This window comes from Lontra canadensis, unplaced genomic scaffold (genome assembly GCF_010015895.1).
Source record: "Lontra canadensis isolate GAN:19392208 unplaced genomic scaffold, GSC_riverotter_1.0 scaffold8, whole genome shotgun sequence".
Classification (NCBI taxonomy): Eukaryota; Metazoa; Chordata; class Mammalia; order Carnivora; family Mustelidae; genus Lontra; species Lontra canadensis.
This window is the reverse complement of record NW_022631002.1, coordinates 25,933,734-25,954,160: the sequence shown is the minus strand read 5'-3', so window position 1 is coordinate 25,954,160 and position 20,427 is coordinate 25,933,734. Positions and strand designations below refer to the sequence as shown.

General features: G+C 55.2%; 1 protein-coding gene across 1 annotated transcript in view; it reads right to left on the bottom strand.

The window, feature by feature from the left end:
• Positions 1-19,285, bottom strand: part of CNGB1 (cyclic nucleotide gated channel subunit beta 1) — a 62,004-nt gene extending 42,719 nt beyond the window's left edge. The window contains exons 1-12 of the mRNA XM_032854367.1: positions 19,121-19,285; positions 17,012-17,069; positions 16,644-16,716; positions 15,720-15,840; positions 15,588-15,630; positions 15,353-15,389; positions 13,395-13,470; positions 13,073-13,112; positions 12,524-12,707; positions 11,632-11,707; positions 9,826-9,862; positions 4,218-4,380 (exon numbers count right to left, since the gene is read on the bottom strand). Of these exons, the coding sequence (XP_032710258.1) occupies positions 4,218-4,380; positions 9,826-9,862; positions 11,632-11,707; positions 12,524-12,707; positions 13,073-13,112; positions 13,395-13,470; positions 15,353-15,389; positions 15,588-15,630; positions 15,720-15,840; positions 16,644-16,716; positions 17,012-17,069; positions 19,121-19,285 (1,073 nt within the window). The remainder of the gene's footprint in view (positions 1-4,217; positions 4,381-9,825; positions 9,863-11,631; positions 11,708-12,523; positions 12,708-13,072; positions 13,113-13,394; positions 13,471-15,352; positions 15,390-15,587; positions 15,631-15,719; positions 15,841-16,643; positions 16,717-17,011; positions 17,070-19,120) is intronic.
• Positions 19,286-20,427: the final 1,142 nt, after the last annotated feature.

The window sequence follows — 20,427 nt, the reverse complement described above, 5'->3', positions numbered from 1 at the left end:
AATCGCCCACGTGGATTGGGAAACATCTAACAAGCCCTACCGTGGCCCTGTCAGCACCACCAGGGGCTGCCTGGGGAGCTATGTACCCAACGTCATCTTACCCCTGGTCAGCAATGTGCCCAAGGCCCCCTCTTGCCTGGCCCAGAAGCCACAGAGAACCCACTTCTAGAAACCTCCCCAATCCCAGGGGAGGATCAGAAAGACTGGCTGAGCTGGGCACCCCCGGACGACCCCCGCACGACCCCCGCAGCCGGCCATCCGAGTTAAAGGTGCAGGGAGTAGCCAAGAGTTGACTATCTGCTCCTTGTTCCCCAGGTCACCTGGCAGGTGACAGCCCAAAGCAAGGGTCCTCGGCACACTCCTCACTAGGCACCCCAACCCTGATAGAAAGAAGGGGAGCCCTTAGGGAGAAGGAGCCACCTACTTGGGTCTCGCCGTCTTTGCCAACAAGAACGCCCATGATGCAGGAGGTCAGCTGGGGGCGATGACATACATCCCAAGCCCCAGGTCGGGGGCACACAGGGAGACAACTGGGAGAGCCCCAGCCCAGCCCCAAGCCTGCCAGGCCAGCTCTGGAGCCAGTGTGGCTTGGGTCGCCGATGAGCCACTGATCCTTCCTGCTTCTAATCAAATTGAGGGGATGTGCCGGGAACTCTGCAGAAATGCCCCCAGGGAGGCCAGGTGGGGACCGAAAGGCTGCGGTTGCTAGGAAAAGCTGAGCTGTTGCTGGCAGAAACCAGGTCGCTAGGCGACCGTCTGCCTGTTACCAGGGCCCGTGCACGTCATCAGTAACCCCTGTGCCTCCACGAAGCCAGCCCAGAGCATCCTCCCTCAGCCAGGGACAGCCCAGTCCCTCCGCCCGTGCCCCATGCACTCTGGCCCTCGCCCGGACATCACTCACTCTCCCAACTGGTGCCCTTGTCCCAACCTAGGAGCCCGGGGCCCAAAAGTTCCCAGAGTTGGAAACTTTGGATAGACATTTGTGTGGATACGTGCGTGTCTGGAGCATTTGTGGGTAGCTACATACCTGTGCTTGTGTGCACAAGCATGCGTGCAGGGCGTAGGGTGGCCACGTGCGAGTGCGTAGCAGTGTGCCTGCATGTGCAAGTGTGGGTTGTGTGTGCAGGCTATGTGTGGGTGTAACTGTGTGCATACCTGCACACAACCCAGCGTGTCAGTTTGTGTGTATTTGTGTGTACATAGAGTGCAGATATGTGTGTATGCCCATGTATACTGTGCACTGAGAACACATGTGTGTTTGCTACATGTGCGTGTGTGTGAGCACACTGACTTGCTGGCCTCTGAGGCGGAAAGCAGATGGCAGATGGGGCTGCACTAACAAGGCTGGGCTGCACCTAAGTCTTCATCCAGGAGATCGGGTGTCACCTGTCAGGGAGGGCAGCCTGGCTCCAGGGGACCCAGAGGACAGAAATCGGACTGTGTCACAGAAACCATAGGGAAACATGCTTATTTTTGTGGAGGAAATAATTTCATAAGCCAGAGGTGTATAAGGATGGGATGGACAGTCCTCAAGAGGTTGTGAGCTCCCTATCATTGGAGGCAAGCAAGTAGGTGTGTAGCCTCCAGCCAAGGATGAAAAAATTATATGTGAACTAGGGATAGGTGGACTAAAACCAGAAGCCACTGAGCAGGCCTCCAGCCTGGAAGTCCTGTGTTGGTTTCACAGTGCAACGATTTCCTGCCTGGGACTGGAAGGGACCCTCAGTGGGGATGAGAACATCAACGACATTTGATGGGGCGCCCATTGCAGGCCAGGCCCTAATATGCCTGCTACACAGCTGGCCCTGTCACCACTCTGCTGGGGCTGTGTGTGTCTCCATTCCACGGATGCAGAGGCAGATGCTCTGTGCGGTGTGAACTTGCCCAGATCTCTCTGCCAGGAGGAGCAGAGCCCATGTCTCAGGCCAGGGAGGAAGGGTGTGGGCCAGGGGACACCACAGAGGGCCCAGGGACAGTGAATAATGCAAGGGACAGGTTAAATCAGTCTGGACTGCCCCATGATAACAGCCTCCACACGGCTCTCCCTGCCTCAGCCTCTCCACAGTGCAGCTGCACACGCCACTCCCCTGCTCACAAACCTTCAGTGGCTCCCCATTGTTCCTGGGAGAGCAAGTCCAAGGCCTTCACAACCGGGTCCCCTGCCTCTGAAGCACCATCTCCCCCCCACCCATGTCTACCAGCTGCACTGTCACTGTCCCCAGACATGTGGGCTGCTTTTGAGGCTCTCTTCGAAACCCCCAGGTTCTATGCTCTTCTCGTCTCCCACTCCCCTCTTTGGTACCTTTGGGCCTCTCCTCTCTCCACACCGGCTCCCCCAGCATCTCCTCCAGCCCCGTGGTTTCCAGTTCCGTCTATGCAGCCAGACTCCTGACTTTATATCTCAAACCTCTCACCCCCAACCCCACCCTCAGGTCCAGCTGTCTGCTCTCCATCTCCCCATCTGTCCCCTTTCCATCTGTCCTTCTGTCCAACACACATTGGGAAAAATCTTCTCCATCTTAGTGGTCTTTTTGTATTATTATTGAAATATGTTTGATACAGAACATTATATAAATTTTAGATGAGCAGCACGTTGATCTGACACGTTTGTAGATTAAATGTGATTGCCACCGTGATGACAATTAGCACCTCTACTGGGTGATATAATGATCATTTCTTTTTAGTTGTTGGAATAATTAAGATCTAGTCTCTCAGCAGGTTTGATGACTAAACTTTAAGTGGTTTCTGATCGCCATTCTTGAAGCATTATTATGACTGATTCCTCTGTGTGTTCAGGTATAATCTTTATGGGTGAGAGCAGAGAATCAACCATTCCAGGAGGACAGAATCCAGGGTGGCCTTCGCGGGGTCAGAGGCACCCATGGGACCATTGTGGGCGGGGTGGAGGGGGACGCAGCCCAATGCTTTGGTTCTATGACAGGGGCTGTTAGCCCCTTGCATGGGCCCCTTCCCTCATCCATCTATGCATTCAGCCAACACTCATTTGGCACCAAGGATCTAGGGACGTGGGAGTGAGCACAACAGACAAAATCCCCCACCCCCAAGGAGGCTGCATTCTAGTGTGTGTGTGTGTGTGTGTGTGTGTGTGTGTGTGTGTGGTGGGTGTGGGTATAGGTGTGTGGGAGGCTGTGAAGTGGTGGGCCATAGGAATTCCGGGTCATTGTGAGCACAGTGGGAGACCCCCAGCTTCCCCAGCCTCTCTGGTCAGTGCCCAGCAGCACACAGCACAGAACAAACTGAGGCGCTCCCCGCCGCCCCAACCAGAAGCCCCACTACCCCCACTGTAACCCTCCCTGGGTCACCCTTGCGGAGAAGACGAAGAACACACAAGTGCCTTACTCCGGCTCCTCCTCCTCTTCTTCCTCTTCCTCTCCATCCTCCTCCTCATCTTCTCTTTCCTCTTGAATCTGGGGCAGTTCCCTGAGTTGAGGTCAGAAGTAGGAAGTGAGGCCACCTGTAGTTTCCCCCATCTCATTCCTGTCTCCATTTTCAGGAAGATGTCCTGCGAGCCCTGAGACCAGAGCTGAACTTCTCAACCAAGACTTGATCTGAGGAACCCCACCTGAGCAGCCTCTTCATGATACGAGGGACCTGACCCAGCCCCTGCTGTCCTAGTGTCATCCCTAGATCAGCCCCTGAGCCTCTCTGAGCCTCAGTTTCCCCATCTTTACAATGTAGGTCATGGGCCCGAGGACCTGAGACCTCCCAGCTCGAGAGGCTATCAACAAGATCGCTGGTGGGAACAAAGATCATGCTGTCCCTATGGAGGGCAAGTGGCAATCATTACCACGGTCACACGTTCCCATGCCCCATGACCCCATAGTCCCCCTTCCAGAAATTTGTCCTGGACACCTACTCATGTGCCTGTGTAAGGACATCTGTGCCAGAGTGTTTGTTGCACAATTATTTATAAGAACACAATTTCAGAATCATAAATGTCTGTGGTGGGCAGATTAGTCCAATTACGGCACATTCACACGGTGGAATATTACGCAGTTGTAAAAACAACCGTGGGTGATCTTTCTGGGCATGGGAAGTGGAAAGACCAGAGCGAACAGAGCAAGGTGCAGCAAGGAGGAGTGGAAGCAGGTTCGGTTCCTGCTCTGTAAGCCCCTTGGTACCTCTGGGATTCCCTACCACATGCCTGTTATCTTCCCAAACAATCACTTTTTTCCAGGGCTTTTTCTGGCTCCCACCTGGGCATCTCCTCCACGGCTTCGTTCTCCTCTTCATCAACTGGAACCGCCTCTGAGCCCTGCAGGTCAGTGCCGCCATCCTGACGTTCGTGCTCCTCCCAGTGAGGGTCAACCTCTTCTAGGACAAGATCGGGCTCCTCTTGGCCTCCAGGGAGGATGCAGACTGCAGGGGACACAGGGTGGGTGGGGGAGAGTGGGCTTGGGCCTCTGAGTCCCAGAGACCACATGGGGGGGCCTCGGCCATCACCCACCGTGAGCCAGCTCTCAGGCAAGCAGCAGGAACAGCACCATTAAGCGGGGAACCTCAGCAACCAGATCAGTGCTAAGGTGCCGGGCTGAAGCTCGCGCTCATTCACACTGTCTCCTTCCAGTCGTCTTCCCCCTCCTTTTCCTCTTGAGATAGAGCTTCGATTACAGTTAGCCTGTGTGTCCCCTTGGGCCTCCTTCTTGGAAGTTTGTGCAAAAGCAGAACCATGGCCTCACAGGTGATATGAAAGTTCCAGGCTGCAAGTGCATGGTGGCCTGGACTGTCCCGAAGGATGCAGAGAGAGCTTGCCCCCTGCCTGTTCTCTAGATGCTGCCCACTGGTGACAGCATACTCATGCTCCTAACCTCAGCATCGGCTTCCAGAAGTCTTTCCCTTCTGGGCCTAGAGGCTCCAGCTTCCAAGGGGATTGACTTTCCGGTAGTGAAGGTCTCATCTTCAGATTGGAATTGGTCATTGTCACTATTTCTCCATGTACCCGGGTCTCTGACAATGCAAATGGTGTGGGGCTGTGAGCCTGGCAGAAGTGGGCATAGGGTAGTCTCATCAGGAACCTAAGCCCAACAAGCAAGAGAAAGGGTGGGGGGAAGAGGGGAGATTGCCTGGATCCCAGGTGTTCCCAAAAACTCCAGGTCTTGGCTGGCCCTTGAACCAAGCATGAAACTATGAACAGTGACTTTAAATGGAAGTTGGTCTCACATCTTATCCTGTGACTGGAAATTATGGCTCACAGTGTAGAATAAAAATAATATAATACCAGCTACATTTACTGAGCACTTACTATGTGCCTGTAGTGATACACACAGATTAACTCAATGAGTCCTCACACCAACCTTTTGAGGTGGGAATAATTGCTACTCCCCATTTTTTCCCTCTTTTATATTATTCCCCATTTTACAGATGAGCAAACTGAGACCCAGGTTAAAACCTTCCTTTACAGGGTGTTTCCCATGTGCCTGGCACAGGGCTATCTGTTTTCTGAGAGCTGCCCCTTCTGCTTCTGCCTCTAGCTCCCAAGTACAGACATTATCCTGCCTCACAGAGGAAGGATCATCCTGCCCTCCAAGGAAGCCTCCCCCGCCCCACCAGCCATGCATCCTGAACTAGCCAGCCTTTTCCACGCCGGTCCTGGCTCCTCCAGCCCTACAAACACCCCTGGGGTCTGACCAGGGAGGATGTTCCAAGCATGGCCCAAGTCCAGTGGTGGAACACATCATACAGGTCATTCTAAAACACTGTCGTCATGGGGCAGCATCTCTACCCTGAGCAGCCACTTGGGGTACAAGGCCCCACCTGACACAGCAGGGGACACCAGGGAACAGGACAACCTCTGGCCCATGGGCTCATTAGCTTTCACCCCCTCTGCATGGGGAGAACAGTACTCTCGCCATTTTATAAACCACAGAGCCAGCTCAGAGAGCCTGAGCAACTTGGCCAAGGCCCCACAGGATGTCAGAGGCATTGCCAGGTCTCCTGACTCCCGATTCCCTGGGGTGCTATCCCAGGAGATAAACATGCCCCGGGAGTGTCTCCCTGGCATGGGGGGCCTCTCCATAACAGGCACTGGATGAGCCCATATTTGGTGTTTTGAAGAGTTGGTATGATCTTTGTTGACAGCCTTGCTTTCTTTTTCAACCCTTTCTATTCAGGAGCTCTTTAGTGAGTAAGCATTTTACAAGCTTTTCCTCCTTCCATGTCTGTGCCAGGCCTGTGAGCCATGCCCTATACTGTCCCCATATTATAGCCAAAGACTCTGTGGCTCTGAGAAGAGGACCATGACCAAGGCACTGGGCAGGCGGGCCAGGCACAGGGTACTCTGCCACACTGACCCAAAGCCGGGGTTCCGAGACCCTCTCTGTAGGCATCCAATTCACAGCTCTCCTAGCTTTTCCAGGGCCCCACCCTGGGGTCACAGATAAGGCCACTGAGGCACTGTGGGTGCTCAAGCTCCCACGGAAAGCCCTGCTCCATCTGGAGCTGAAACTTTGCCCCTGGGGTGCCTCACTGGCACACCAGCTCCTGGCCAGCATCATCCCTGCCAGGCTCAGACGTCCCTCAGGGCATCTGAATGGGGTTCTGAGTCCAGCAGTGAAGTCCTCAGGTGCATCTGGGGACGGAGCTCCTGTTTCCAGGACCAGCAAACAGGGAGGGTGGGGGCATAGATACCAGGCCAAGGCCCCCAATAGACCCTGCGTTGCTGGCAAAGCCTGAGCCCTGGCTCACCCTCTCCAGCAGGCCAGGGTCCTCAATGCTTCAGGTGTGGCCCGAAATTCAAGAGCCTTTGCTTCTTTGACCTCCAGTGCTTGCTAAGCTTCAGAGTAGTCTTTGTGAAGTCACTCCCCTGCTCAATCACCTTCAATGGCTCCCCATTGCCTACAGTCTAGTCCCCTAAAATCAGGCCCCATCTTTTCTAGTTTTACCTTCCGAACTAAGAACTCAAGATTCACGGAAGCACCCACCTCTCTCCCTCTCCCACCTCCAGGCCTTTGCTCACTTTATTCCCTCTCCCGCATTGCCCTCCCCGTGCCACAGGGTCGGGACGTGAGGGGTCTCCAAGGCCAAGGCCTGGGGCACAGTGTATGTGGGTGAGTGGGAACGTGTTCCCTGTCTTTGGGAGGCAGCTGCTGCTCAGACTGTCCTCACAAGCACAGTGCAGGTCCATTACAGCCAGACAGTCCCCATTTTTGAGAAGCCAGACTTTTCCTCTGCAATGCCACCTCCCTTTTAGATGCTGGCAACTAATTCTAATATTGACAACCATTCCATGCCCCAAACACAGACATCTGTGAACCAGTTGGGGCCCAAAGCAACTGACTCGGGATCCCTGGCAAACTCCTCCTTCCTGCTCCCCCGACACCACAGGCCACATGAACCCTCCCGTCTTCCGAACCTGAGCGCTCGTATTAGGTTCACCTGAAGCAAGGACATCATGCAGTCATAGCTTTGATGTGCCAATGTACGCTTTTTAATGTCAGTGAAGGCATGTGTCACTGTCCACTGGGGGACCCCAACTCTTTGAGGGAGAGAACACAGCCAAACCTAAGGGGATCCTCTTCTGGGAAAAACTGTGTCCCATGGGGGCACCAGCTGGGTGCCCGGCGCCACGCTGAAGGCTGTGCAGAGGACCGCTCAAAGAGAGTCCTGCACGGCCTTTCCCACAGCCTTCTGGTGGGAGGTCCTCCTGCTTTCTAGCCAGCTGCCCTTGGCCGCCCTTCTCCTTGCTTCTGTGGAAAGGGGCCGGCCTTAATCTCAGAGAGGTGGCTCTGGGACTGGCTGCCCTCGCCCTGCCTGGGAATGTGGGGAGCGGCAGGGGGGCATCACTGTTCAAGTAGGGTGCAGGGTTGACAGCCACCTCTTCCCCTCCCCTGCAGGTCTTCGGGGCACCCTTCTTTCCTTCCATCCATCCATCCGCTTGTCCATCCGCGCGCTCCCAGGATCCCTTCTCTCTTGTTTCAGAGGCCCCCCGCTGCTGCTACGCCTGAAACAAGACAGAAGGGGTGGGTGGCTTGGTGGGCAGGTGGAGGGAATGAACGAGCAGGTACGTGAGCGAGTGAATGGGCAGAGAGGCTAGGGGCAGAGCCAGCGGCGGGGAGGACACTCATCCTCCAGTCTGTTGGGCTCACCCCATAGCGTGGGTTAAACAGTGTCCCCACCCCGCCCCGAAAACATATACTCAGTCCTAATCCCTGTAACCTGTGAAGGCGAGCTCATTTAGAAACAGGGTCTTTGCAGACATCATTAGTTAAGGATCTCAAGATGAGTTCAGCCCAGATTTCAGGTGGGCCTTATATCCCTGACTGGGGCCTTTCCAAGAGAAAGGAGAGGAGACTCAGACACAGAGGAAAAGGCAGGAAATCTACAGGACCCTGAGCATTGCCAGCAGCCACCAGAAGCCAGGAGAGAGGCACGGGATGCTTTCTCCCCAGGGCAGAGGGAGGAACCAACCCTGCCAATACTCTGAATTTGGGCCTCGGGATCCTGGGCAGGCAGAGAACGCATTTCTGCCATCTGAAGGCCCCAGTTTGTGGTCCTTTGCTCTGGCAGCCCTAGGGAGCTCATACACCCGCTTCCTGGCCCTGGGGCCCCCGTGCCCACCCATGCCCCACATACTCCGGGCTCGCGGGGAGGCCCCATCCACAGCTGGCTGAGTGCCCTTCCTCCTTCCAGGGCAGCAGAGAGGGGGAGAAGAGGGGTCAGGGCCTCCATCTTCAGAGCTCTCTGGGGTCTCTGCTCCAGGCAAGGTTTTCTGTTCCTTTAGCCTCAACAACCACTACCAGGCCACACGGATGCTAGTCACCACTCCGTGACAACCTGCTCTCTGACCTCAGGCACATCCCTGGGCCTCTGCCGGCCCCAACAGGCATATGGGGCTCACTATTCTCTGCAGGATATCCATGAGACCAGGCAAGCCCTGCACTGAGGCCTGCCCCTCACAACGTCTTTAGCATCATCCAAATCCCATTTCTTCCTGTGGTCCCTCGGCCAGACCCCAGCTCAGCAGTCGCTGGTCCATCTGTACTCCAGGCTGTGGGGCCCTCCTCACCCTCAGCAGGCTGGTAAAGACCACCATCAGCCTAGTGGAGCTGGGGTGGGCAGCCGGAGGACACCCAAGGCCCGTGCTCCAAGGGCCTTGTCCAGGGTGTATCAGTGCCTCTACCCACAGATCCTGAATTCTGCTTTGCTCACCTCTAGACTGTATCCCAGGCCTGGCACAGGGCAGGCCTTCCATGACCTTTGTGAATAAATACAGGCCCAATGGGCCACATGCTCTTCCTGAGGCCATGAAATGAAGGAAGGACAGAGTTTGGATCCTAGCCTTCCCCTCCTGGCCTCCATCAGTCCCCCGATACAAGTGCAGGTCTGGGATAAAGGGCAGCATGCAGCTCCCCACCCCACCCATAGATGAGGGGAACCCTCCTGGCTCAAGAGAGCTGGAGTTTACAGGACCTAGCTTCCCCAGGGAAACTCCATGCCTCACCCCTCTCCCCTCACCCGGGGACTCTGCTCAACCCCACCCACTGGCCCGGGGAAGCAGTGGGGGGCTCTCTTTGGGTGTTCCCAGAGGAAGAGGGTCCATCCAACTTGGCCTCAGAAACTGGAAGGCAAGCCAGGTCCCCCAGCTTGTCTCTCCCCAGCCCCACAGAGGGGTCTCCAGCCACAGTCTGGCACTGGGCCAGGCTGACCTGAGGGAAGGTCTGCAGGGCAAGGGCTCTCTCAGCTCCAGGTCAGGGGCCCTGAATCCCCAAAGCAAGTCTAGGCCTGGCCAGCTACCAGCCCACTGTGCACTCAGACTGAGATACCCTCCCAGGGACACCCATTAGGACCCACTAAGGTGTCACTTACTTGGCTGCACGTCACATGTCCCAGGGGGATCAGGCTCCTGCATGGGGAGAAAGGGGGAAATGTCATGTCTCCTCAGCAGCCTCCCTGCCCCCAACACCCCTCTCAGCACAGACAGAAGCAAGAGGGTTTTCCTTATCCCCTACCAGGACACCCACAGAAGGTCCAGTTCCTCCCAGCTCCTCTCTTGCCTGCTTCTCCCCTCCTGCCTCTGCGCTTGCTCCCTGCTCCAGGCTCTCCCCTCCCCTTGGTCCCCCCCCCCCCCCCCCCCCCCCCCCCCCTGGGGGGGGCCCCCCCCCCCCTTTCCCCCCCCCCCCCCCCCCCCAGCTCCTCTGCTAGGGCTGGGCCCCCTGCCTGAAATGCCTGATTACATTCCGCTCTCTGTGTGCAGAAAACCACCTCCCAGCCTTCCCTGGGGAGCTGTCTCAAAGCTCTGTCTACAGGAGAGGCCTCTCCCCACCAGCACCCCACCTTCCCCTGCCCCAACCTCATCCTCAGGGGCCCCTGCTCTCTGTGAGGGCATCTTCGTGGACACAGTGTTCTGACTACCAGGACCCTTTTTTTCTTTTGGAAACCTCCAAAGCTGTGTCTCCTTTGCCCCCCACAGAGGCCACATGGACACAGAGCCTGAGGGCTTGGCCTGTAGGGAAGGGGGCCCTGAGGCTTCTCATCCACCTCCTGCCACAGCCAGGACTGGGACCCAGGACTCCCACCCCCCAGTTTCAGGTGCTGCTCTCAAGATACAAAACTGTCCCCAAGGGAGAAGGGCCAGACGCCAGGTTCTTTTTTATTATTTTTTAAAGATTTTATTTATTTATGGGGTGCCTGGGTGGCTCAGTGGGTTAAAGCCTCTGCTTTCGGCTCGGGTCAAGGTCCCAGGGTTCTGGGATCGAGTCCCGCATCGGGGTCTCTGCTCAGCAGAGAGCCTGCTTCCCCCTCTCCCTCTGCCTGCCTCTGTGCCTACTTGTGATTTCTGTCTGTCAAATAAATAAATAAAATCTTAAAAAAAAAAGATTTTATTTATTTATTTATTTATTTATTTATTTAGAAAGCATGAGCAGGGGAAACAGAAGAGGAGGAGGGGCAGAGGGAGAGGGAGAGAAAGAATCTGAAGCAGACTCCCTGCTGAGCTCAGAGCCAGAAGTGAGGCTCAATCCCATGACTCTGAGAACAGGACCTCAGCTGAAATTAAGAGCTGGCTGCTAAACCAACTGAGCAAGCCAGCACCCCCAGGTGCCAGGTTCTTGGAGAAGGAAAGGAAGTGGTGCTCCCCCACCTACCCATGTAAGAGTCCTAGCTTCTCAGAAATGCACAGAGGGCCCTCTGGTTTCCTGCAAGCCCCACTTCTTTCCAGAACATTCCAGGCCTCTCCTGTCTCTGGCCCTTTGCATATGCTGATCCTTTGCCTGAGGGCTCTTACTACACTCCCCCTCTTCACTTTTACCCACCCCCATCCTACTTCCACCTCGGGTCTCAGCTTGCAAGCCACCTCCACCGGGAAGCCTTCCTTCATGTTCCTGGGAGGATCCTCCACTGCACCCCGCATCCTCTCTGCTCCCTCCACTGACTGTGACCCCTGGTTAGCAAGGCTGGGCCAGCACTTCTCAGCCCTATGGCCAAGCTGCCCCAGAGTGTGTGTGGAAGAAATGTGAGCCAAGCAGATGGGCAGATTGCCTGGGCTGCACTCCCACGACAGGCTCCCTTCTTCCTTCTATGCCCCCCCAGACCATCCATCTGAGCTCCCAAGACCCTTCCCACCCCAACCGAGGCCCTGCTCCGCCCACCCCACTCCGCCTGCCCCACACAGACCTGCTCCCCAGCCTTCCCGTGGAGCGTGGGCTGCGGCAAGGCCCTCTCCAGCCTGTGCAGGAGCCAAGCCATCAACCTGCATGTGGGAGAGAACAGGCCATGTCTAAGCGGCAGGGCTCATGCAGAAACTGAGACCAGAGCCGGGTCCCCACCATGGCAGACAGCGAGCCCAAGGAAAGGCAGATCAGAACCCAGGTGTCCAGCCCCAAAGACCGTAGCCCTCCGCCCTGGCGTCCCTAGGCCAGCCTCTGGGACTGCTCAAACCCTGGCAGACAGCCCAGCAGCCTCCCACCCGATCTGGAGGTGCAAGCCGGCCTCTTCCCTGCCCCCAGAGTGGGAGCATTTGGCCACACCTGTCCCGATTTTTAAGGCACGCAGCCTTAGGCTCAGCAGCTCCCGTTCCTTGGACTGAGCTACAGATGGATTTGCACGTGAGCCAAATGATGCTTGTACAAGGACACTGAGTGCAGCAAGAGTGGAAACAAACCTAAACGGCCAGCAAATGGCTAAAGCGAAGCTGGTGTAGCTGTATGATGGGGCACTTGGAGGCTGCTGAAACAGCGAAGCAGGCCCATGTGCACAAGACCACCTCTAAGAGACACTTTCCAGTGAAAGAAATGACATGTGGAGCAGTCTATAGATTTTGCTGTTGTCCGGTACGTTTTCAGCTACAGGAGAACTGGACCCCCAGTGTTGTGTGTGCATGCAGAATGTGTTGGGTGACAGTGGTGGACAGGGCTGCCCTGGGAAGGACTGCTGGAAATCCCTTTAAATTTTCCCTCAGGGGGCTATGTTTAATTTTAAAAACTAGTTTGGTGAAGTGTTGGGTGTGGGTCTGGGGCAACGTACTGGTCCTGCTCCCCAGGAAAGGTGCAGCATTTGGGAGACTCACCTGGCAGGGTCGCTGGGGGACAGCAGGGAGGAAGCCTGGGAGCTGGGCTGGGGCTCTGAGGTCAGCTCCTCCTTGGGCTCCGGGGGGCCTGCCGTGGGCATGCAGGGGCTCTCCGGGGCCTGCAGCATGGGCTCAGTTTCCAAGGTCGGTTCTGGGTTCTCCACGCAGTGGGGAGAGCAAGAATCTAAAAAGGACAAGGCAGGGCTCCATGTGACCCCTCATGGGCACTGGGGGGCCAGATTCAAGGCCCCAACTGACTGAGTAGGGAGTCCCTTGGGCCCACTCCAACTACTCCCTCATCCAACGGACATAGAACAGAGACTCAGAGAGCTCAAGGGACTTGTCTGAGAGCTCGCAAGACCGTCCCACACCACTGGCTTCCCAGCCTGGACTGGGGAGGGGTTCCGAGGCCCCCCCACATCAGCCCACTCCTGGAGAGCCTGGGTGACGGCTAAGATCCTTCCCCAGGATCCCTCAGGCCCCAGCAGCACCCCAGCCCAGCCTGTGACCATGATCTTCCCAGATCCTTCCCAGATCCCCTCCCTGTACCTGGGCCCAAGGCAGCATCTTCAGGCTCATCTCTCCAGTCCTAGAGCAGAAACAGGGAGTGGGGGCATAGAACAAAGCAAGCCCTGTGCATTCCCCCCGCCCCGGCCAGCTGTGCCTAGAGAAGGTGGGGCAAGGGGCTCCATCCTTCCCTATAAACCCCCCTTGCTCTTTTGCAGTCACTCCTTTCCATCCAGAACCCTCCAGGGAGGACAATACCCCCTCTATGTGTCCCAAGGGTGAAGACAGCCTGCTGGGTCCTTCCTGTGGCCCTAGAAACCCTCCCAGGTGGTCATCTGTCTGCTCCCCCTTTTCATTGACTTACCTTGGAGGTTTTGGGGGGCTGAGGCAGCACTTTCTCCAGATTCTGCTCAAGCCACCTGAGCAGCCAGGGTCCAGACCTGCAAAGGGGCCAGAGGTCAGTGGAACAGCCTAATCACACTGACCTGAATGTCTATTGGAGTCCCAGGCTTCGACCAGCCCTTCCCCATCTCTGGTCCCACTGTGCACAATGGAGACCCTCTCCTGGATACTCTGGAAGGGCCTAGGTTAAGGGGGGAACTTCCACCAGCCTCAAATTCTGACCCGTGCCTGGACCAGGCCCGGAACAACAGGCCCAGCCCTGGCCACCTGGGCAGCAGGTGAGGAATAAGGGCTGCCTGGGAACCTGAATGCAGCATGGGGGAGGGGGGTGGGGGTGGCAAGTCCCTGTGCCTGGCCCAGATAAGTCTGGCTCCACTGGTCTGGTAGCAGTGCAGTCACACAGGGCCCGATACTTACAAGGGCCTAGTTTGAGTTTCATGCTGTTGTCACCACCTTAAACTCAATCTTAAATTCTTTAAAACATTTATTTATTTGTTTATCTTAGAGAGAGTGAGAGCAAGTGCACAAGCATGAGAGGCAGAGGCAGGAGAGAGAATCTCAAGCAGACTCCCCTCCGAGTGCGGCCCACACAGGGCTTGATCCCACCACCCAGAGATCATGACCTGAGCCGAAACCAAGAGTCTGACACTCAACCGACTGTGCCACCCAGGCGCCCCAAACTCTTACTAATTTTTTAAAGGAATCCTGCCTTTTAATTTTGCACTGGGCCCCACAAATTACATAGCTGGTCCTGAGGCAAATGAGTCCCAGATCTATCTGGCCTCCATGGGGCAGCCCCTCCATCTGGGAAGAAGGGAAGCTCCCTGTTCCCAGGGGAACACATCCCCCCAGGTTGGGCCCAAAAGAGAGCTGGCAAGCCCTCTAGGGGCCTTCATCCTAAATGGCTTTATTGGTCTTGTGAGTCAGCAGAGTGGCCCTGGGGACCCCTGAGCTGGGCAGCTTCCAGGAGACAAAAAGAAACAGCCTGTGAACTAGAACAAAGAGTGAATGAATGGAGTACATTCATTCATTCATCCCCTCTGTTCTGAGTCCCCTCCTTATGGCAGGCACGGTGCTGGGTGCAGGGGGATGGGGGTTCAACAACGACAAGACAAAAGCCTCTGCCCTCAAGAACCCAACAGTCTAACAAATGAATAAGGGGAGGAATGAATGAATGAAAGGGTGAATAACAATGAATACATGACTCTGGGATTCCAGCAGAAATTGCGAACTGGAGGCTTCAGGCTTATTTGGGAGGTCCACAGGGTCCCCAAAAAGTTTCAATTAGTTGGCAACAGCTAAAAATTAAGGATTACATAAAAACCTAAATTTCTAGCTTCTCTTGAAAAATTAGAGGGTCTGTCCATACTGGGACTGAACTCCTCCAAGGCACGGGCAAGAGGGGCTGAGTAAGGACCCGCATAGAGAAGGCCATGGGCTCCCCTGTTTGACATAGCCCTCACCCAGCCGGCCATTGTCCTTGACAAGACAGCCAGCTGCCTACCTTGGTCAAGTCTGAGAAGTCCGAAGCTATTGCCAACTGTGAGACCAACCTGGGTACCTCTGTGTCCCCCACAGCAGCCCCAGCCTTGCCCTTGGGCTCCACACGACACCCATGTACACCAGCCCATCTATGAGAACCCATCCTTGCCTCTTCCCCAGGGCCCCTCACCTGGGGATCTCCCAGAAATCAGGACAATAAACACAGGGGAACACAGGACCCTTTGGCTCCATTTTATGGATGAGAAAAGGGAGGTCCAGAAGAGATGAGAGGCAAGTCCAACATCACACACTGAAGTGGTAGTGGACCCTGCTTCTGAACCCAAGACCCTCAGCTCTGCACACACAGCTCCTCCCACTTCACACGTTACACATGAGGCTCAGGAGCTCCCAAACCAGTGCTCAGGGATGGGGACTCACCTGGTGTCCTGGGCCCCAGGGGCCTCCACGAGTCCATCTGCAGAAGAAAGGAAGGTGGTCAGCAGCAAGAGGCCCACTCAGACCCCCTTCTCAGGTCAGCCTCACTCAAACCCAGGCTCAAATCTGGGGCCACTCTGCTGAGAGTCACCCACCTGTGGGCTTTCTGCAGGAGCAAGGCCCACACCAGGCTCCCCTAGTCCCATTCCCGAAGAGCCATCCCGTCTCCTGGCCTTACCTGAGCCCCCAGTGTTGCACTGCCCGGATGTCTGTGCTCCTGCCTGCCAGGACAGATGGACAGATGAGGACAGAGAGCCCGGATGCAATGGCCTCCCACCGCACCCACCTCAGCTTCCGGCCCCAGAAGTACCTGAGCAGGACCCTCTGGGCCAGCAGCAGCGCTCTGGGTGGGCCCGCCACTGGGGACAGGCTGTGGGACAACCTTCTCCATGCCCTTCTTGAGCCAGCTCAGCACAGAGCTGCTGGAACTGCTGAGGGACAGAGATACAGACCTACCCGCCAGGCCCACAGCCCCTCCCTGGTCTGAGGGGCCCTCCACAGTGTCTTAAAGAACTCAGTTTGAATCCCAAACGCCTATCTCCCAACTCTGAGACTTCAGATATGCCACCTTCCCCAAGTCTTGTGTCCAGCTTGGAAAATAGGGGACACTGCACCTTGGCGAGACCAGGTATGTCCAGGGCCATTCTGAGCCCACCCCTATCAGATGCTGGGTACAGAGCAGCCAAGTTCTGTCATCCTGCTTTCCCCCGAACCCCGGCTCCAAGGGTCCCCTCCTATACCTGCCACACATCCTGTGCTCCAGAAGGGTTGAGGGCTTCCTGTGGGGTGCTTCCTTGTGGCTGAGGCTGGGTAGCCTCAACAGGAGGGTCACAGACTCACTGCCTGAGGCTAGCCCCCCACAGGTAGGCTCACTTGAATAAGCGTTAATGGTCTAAAATGAGCCAACTTGGAGACGTCATCTAAAAGTCTGGATTTCTGGCTCAGTTAGGAAAAGTGGGAAGCTCTGGCTGCACTGGATATGCATTTCCCCCAAGCACTGAGGACACTCTGGCCCCTCCTCACTGTTTCTCTTGGTCCCACTGTCTACCTGGCCCAGGAGCTCCCTGCCCTCTGCCTGAGGCTCCCTTCAGCCAGTTTCCAGGATGTTCTGTGCAGTTGCCTGTGAATGACTAGAGACCTGAGAGCAAGGCTGGCCCCCACCCCCAAGTGGCTCCCTAGTTTTGAGGGGGCGGTGAGGCGCTGGCCCCCAGGAGAAGGAAGGGCGGGGTAGTACCTGTTCACTTCAGGAACCACGGTGACCTGGGCCTGGAGGGATATAGGCGAAGTAGGGGCAGCCTCCTGGATGTCTGGAAAAGAGTCCCTCATACTTTAGATCTGGAGCTTCAGAGTGGTCCATTTCTACCCTGCTAGCAAAGTCAAGGCAGAGGCAGGGGAAAGGGGAGAGCCCCAAGGGAGTCAGAAGGCCAGGCTTCCAGCTCAGCTCAGCTATAAGGTCCCCAGCAGCCCAGCCCTTAACTTCTCTGAGCCTCAGTTGCTTAGTCTGTGAAATGGGCCCGCCAGCCTGTGGATGGGGCAAGGTCCAGAGGGGGAACACACTCCTCCCGGCTGCCCCAACCACTGACCCGGGCTTCCAGCACTCACCCTCAGGGCCTGGGTCAGCTACAGCCAATTCCTCTACCCCCAAAGGCTCCTCAGGTGGCTGGAAGGTTCAGACAGGACCATGTAAGCCCTCAGTGAGACCAGCCTGGTTCAGACTGGGGCAGCCCCTGACCCACCCACAGGGGACCCCCTCACCCCACAAGACTAAGCTGCTCTGTTCTCACAATCATCCCAGTAAATCTTGTCAGCTTCAGTTTGGGACACTCCCTTCCCACAACCCCCAGGGGCCTCCATCCCAGGTGGGGCCCTCACCGTGTCCCCCATCAGGATAGCCCCCTCCCACCCCGGGGCCTTCCACATCCCTCAGGAAACCGCCCCACTCCAGCGGCCAAACAGGGAGGATGGCTGGCACAAACTGAGGTGGGGAGAGCTGAGCGGACCCCTCACATCTAGCCCACGGCCAAAGCTCTCTTCCTCCTTCGCACCAAACCTTCCACTACACCCCCCAGCCCCCGGGGGCATTCAGCACCTGCCAAAGCCTCTCATCTGCCCATGGCGGCCGCACCTACGGCTGCGCACGCGCACTCACGTGTATGGGCGAACATGAACGCGCACGCAGAGACGCTGACACGGTCGTGTTCACCGTGACGTGTAAATGTATGAGCTCCTGTAAATCTCCATATATGTGCAGAGGCATGCGTACATGAGCACATGCGTGTATACAGAGAGTAACACAGGGTGTAGAAACACGTGAACAGACACAAAATTTTATCTGCCTGCACGTGCATGTGTCTGCACACGTGCATTTGCACTCGCATGTGCATGCATTCCTCACCACACAGGTGTGTGCAAACAGGCACATGCAAACCTATTCATATATATGTGTGCAGGCATGCGGGTGTACACATGTGTATATATCTGCAAGTATCAGACACAGACTCACAAGTATGATCATGTGCACACACAGATATTTTCATATACACACAGAAACAGATATTTGTGTGTATACACAAGTACATATATGTATGCTCAGTCACATAGACATGGGCTTATACACACACATGCACTGACACAGACATGTCTTCATGAGCACATCCTTTCATGTGTGTATTAACACAAACACATATAGATGAACATACATACACGTGTACACCTGCACACACAAAGTTCTGCATCTGAACACGCATATGTGAACAGGCATGCACAGACGTACAAAATAGGTACATGCACAGACATGCAGATACATATAAACCTGTCTGTACATACATACATGCACAGATACACAGACATGTGCACAAACACAGGAATACATTCACAGACTCAGAAACGTTTGCATACACACACTTACACGCTTACAGCCTGCCCCACGTGCACATGGAACTACAGGAACACCGATGCATGTATGCGCACATGTGTACATGTATGTGTATTGTGTGCACACAAATATGTACACGTTTGCATGCACACGGCTTGCTAATGCTTATGTATGTGCAGGTATACCATTAAGGAAACAGGGCACACACATGTGTGTACACACGTGCACATGGGAATACTATGTGCACAAACCCTATCCCAGGGTAGTCACTGTTTCCTGAACATGCCCTGCACTTCCCAGGACTCACCCTTCCTCTGCCAGGGACACTCCTCCCTCTTCATCTCCAGTCACACTGGGCCCAGCCCACCGTGTCTGGGAGGCACTCCCCCACCAGCTTCCACTCTCCAAATTTAGGATGATTCTCTCCCTCTTCTGAGCTCCCGTAGTTCTGTCTGATACACTTGCTTGGCCCTCCTGGGAGGGGAGAGCTGAGCCCAGCGCTGGACGCCCCGGCATTTCCTTATCACCTCTGTCTGCTGTTAGAATGACCTGGCTGGTACTTGTCTACTAAGCCCCCGGGGGGCGATGCCTTATTCCTCATCAGGCTCCCGGCACAGCGCACAGGCCTGGCATCAGTTAGAAGCTAAGTCAAATCTGTGTCACTGAGCTTCTGGACTCGTGGTCATCAGGATCCTGATGGATGTGAGGCAGAACTGGCAAGTTTGGATGCGCTCAAGTTCCCCCCACAATGGAAGGTCCCTGCAGGGCGGCTGACCCACGGTGGGGATCCCCTGAGCCGCGAGCCCAGCAGCCCTTGCTCAGCCTCCATGTCTCACCGAGGATTCAGCCCCTTGCTCAGCCTCCCCCGGGGCTGTTTCAGGTTCTGCCCCTGGTTCCGGCTCCACCTCAGGCTCTGGTTCTGCCCCCTCCTCTTCCTCCGTCTTGGTCTTCTGAGGAGTCCCTGGGGGCTGAGGCAGCACCCTCTGGACCCAGCTCAACATCCTGACACCTGCAGGAGATGGGTCCTTAGGCACCCCCACAGTGCCCACCATGGCTCCCACCACTTGGGACCGCTCTTATGGGTCACACATTTCCTTTCTCTCATTCATCTTTCAAAACATTTCCACAAATTATACCTCCAGGTACTCACCTGATAGAAATACTCAGGCAAAAAAAAAAAAAAAAAGGAAAGAAAAGAAAAATACTCAAGCCAAAAACATGTGTATAAAGAGGTTGGTCACCACAGTGTTACAACAAAAGATGAAAAAAAATCCAAGTATTCATGAGTAGGACCCTGGTTATTGGAAAATACCTGAATGTTCATCTATAAGAGAGACATGTATTAAATAAATTATAATACATCCAATAATGGAATATTATGGAGCCATTAAAAAAAGTGGCTCTATTTGAACTAATATGGAAAGATGTACATGCTCTGGACTCCAGTCATGACCAAATTAATTAAACTCTCTGTGCCTCAGTGTGCTTGTCTATCAAATGGGCATGTTACAGAACCTATCTTGTGGAGAGGATTGTGAGGATAAAATAAACAGATACAAATGTGACGGGCATACACTGGGAGCTTAATAAATGTTGACTGAGACTCATATTTGGTGTCAAGCAAAAACACCAATTGTAGAATATCATGTTCAGCATGATCCCAATATAAATTTTTAAAAATATATTATGAATTGCGTACGAATGGAAAATATTTTAACATAAACGTGAACCTATTTTCATGATGTAAAAATGTTTAAGGTGACAAATTCCCTTTTCAAGATGTACTGTCCTACCTTATTTGGGTCCAGTCTCTGGCATCCTTTCCCTTCTGGGGAGGAAGGGGCCTCAGTCCTTATAACTAAATCCTTGTGGGCTGGCCTGGCCCAGGGGGCGCCACACAGGTTCATATGTGGGAACTCCCACCCTCAAAAGGCCCTTCTGAGGTGATGCCCCATATGACAGAGTGCTTCTCTGTCCCTCCTCTGCCAGGGACCCTACCCCCACGCTGAAAAGGATAGGCGCAGGGCCCAGGATCCCTGCCCCAGTGCCCAGCTCCCCACTGCCCCCAGCCATGCTCCCTGCCCTTCTACTCACAGCCCTGACTTCTGCCCCAGCTCTAGCCTCAGCTGCCCAGCTCTCTTGG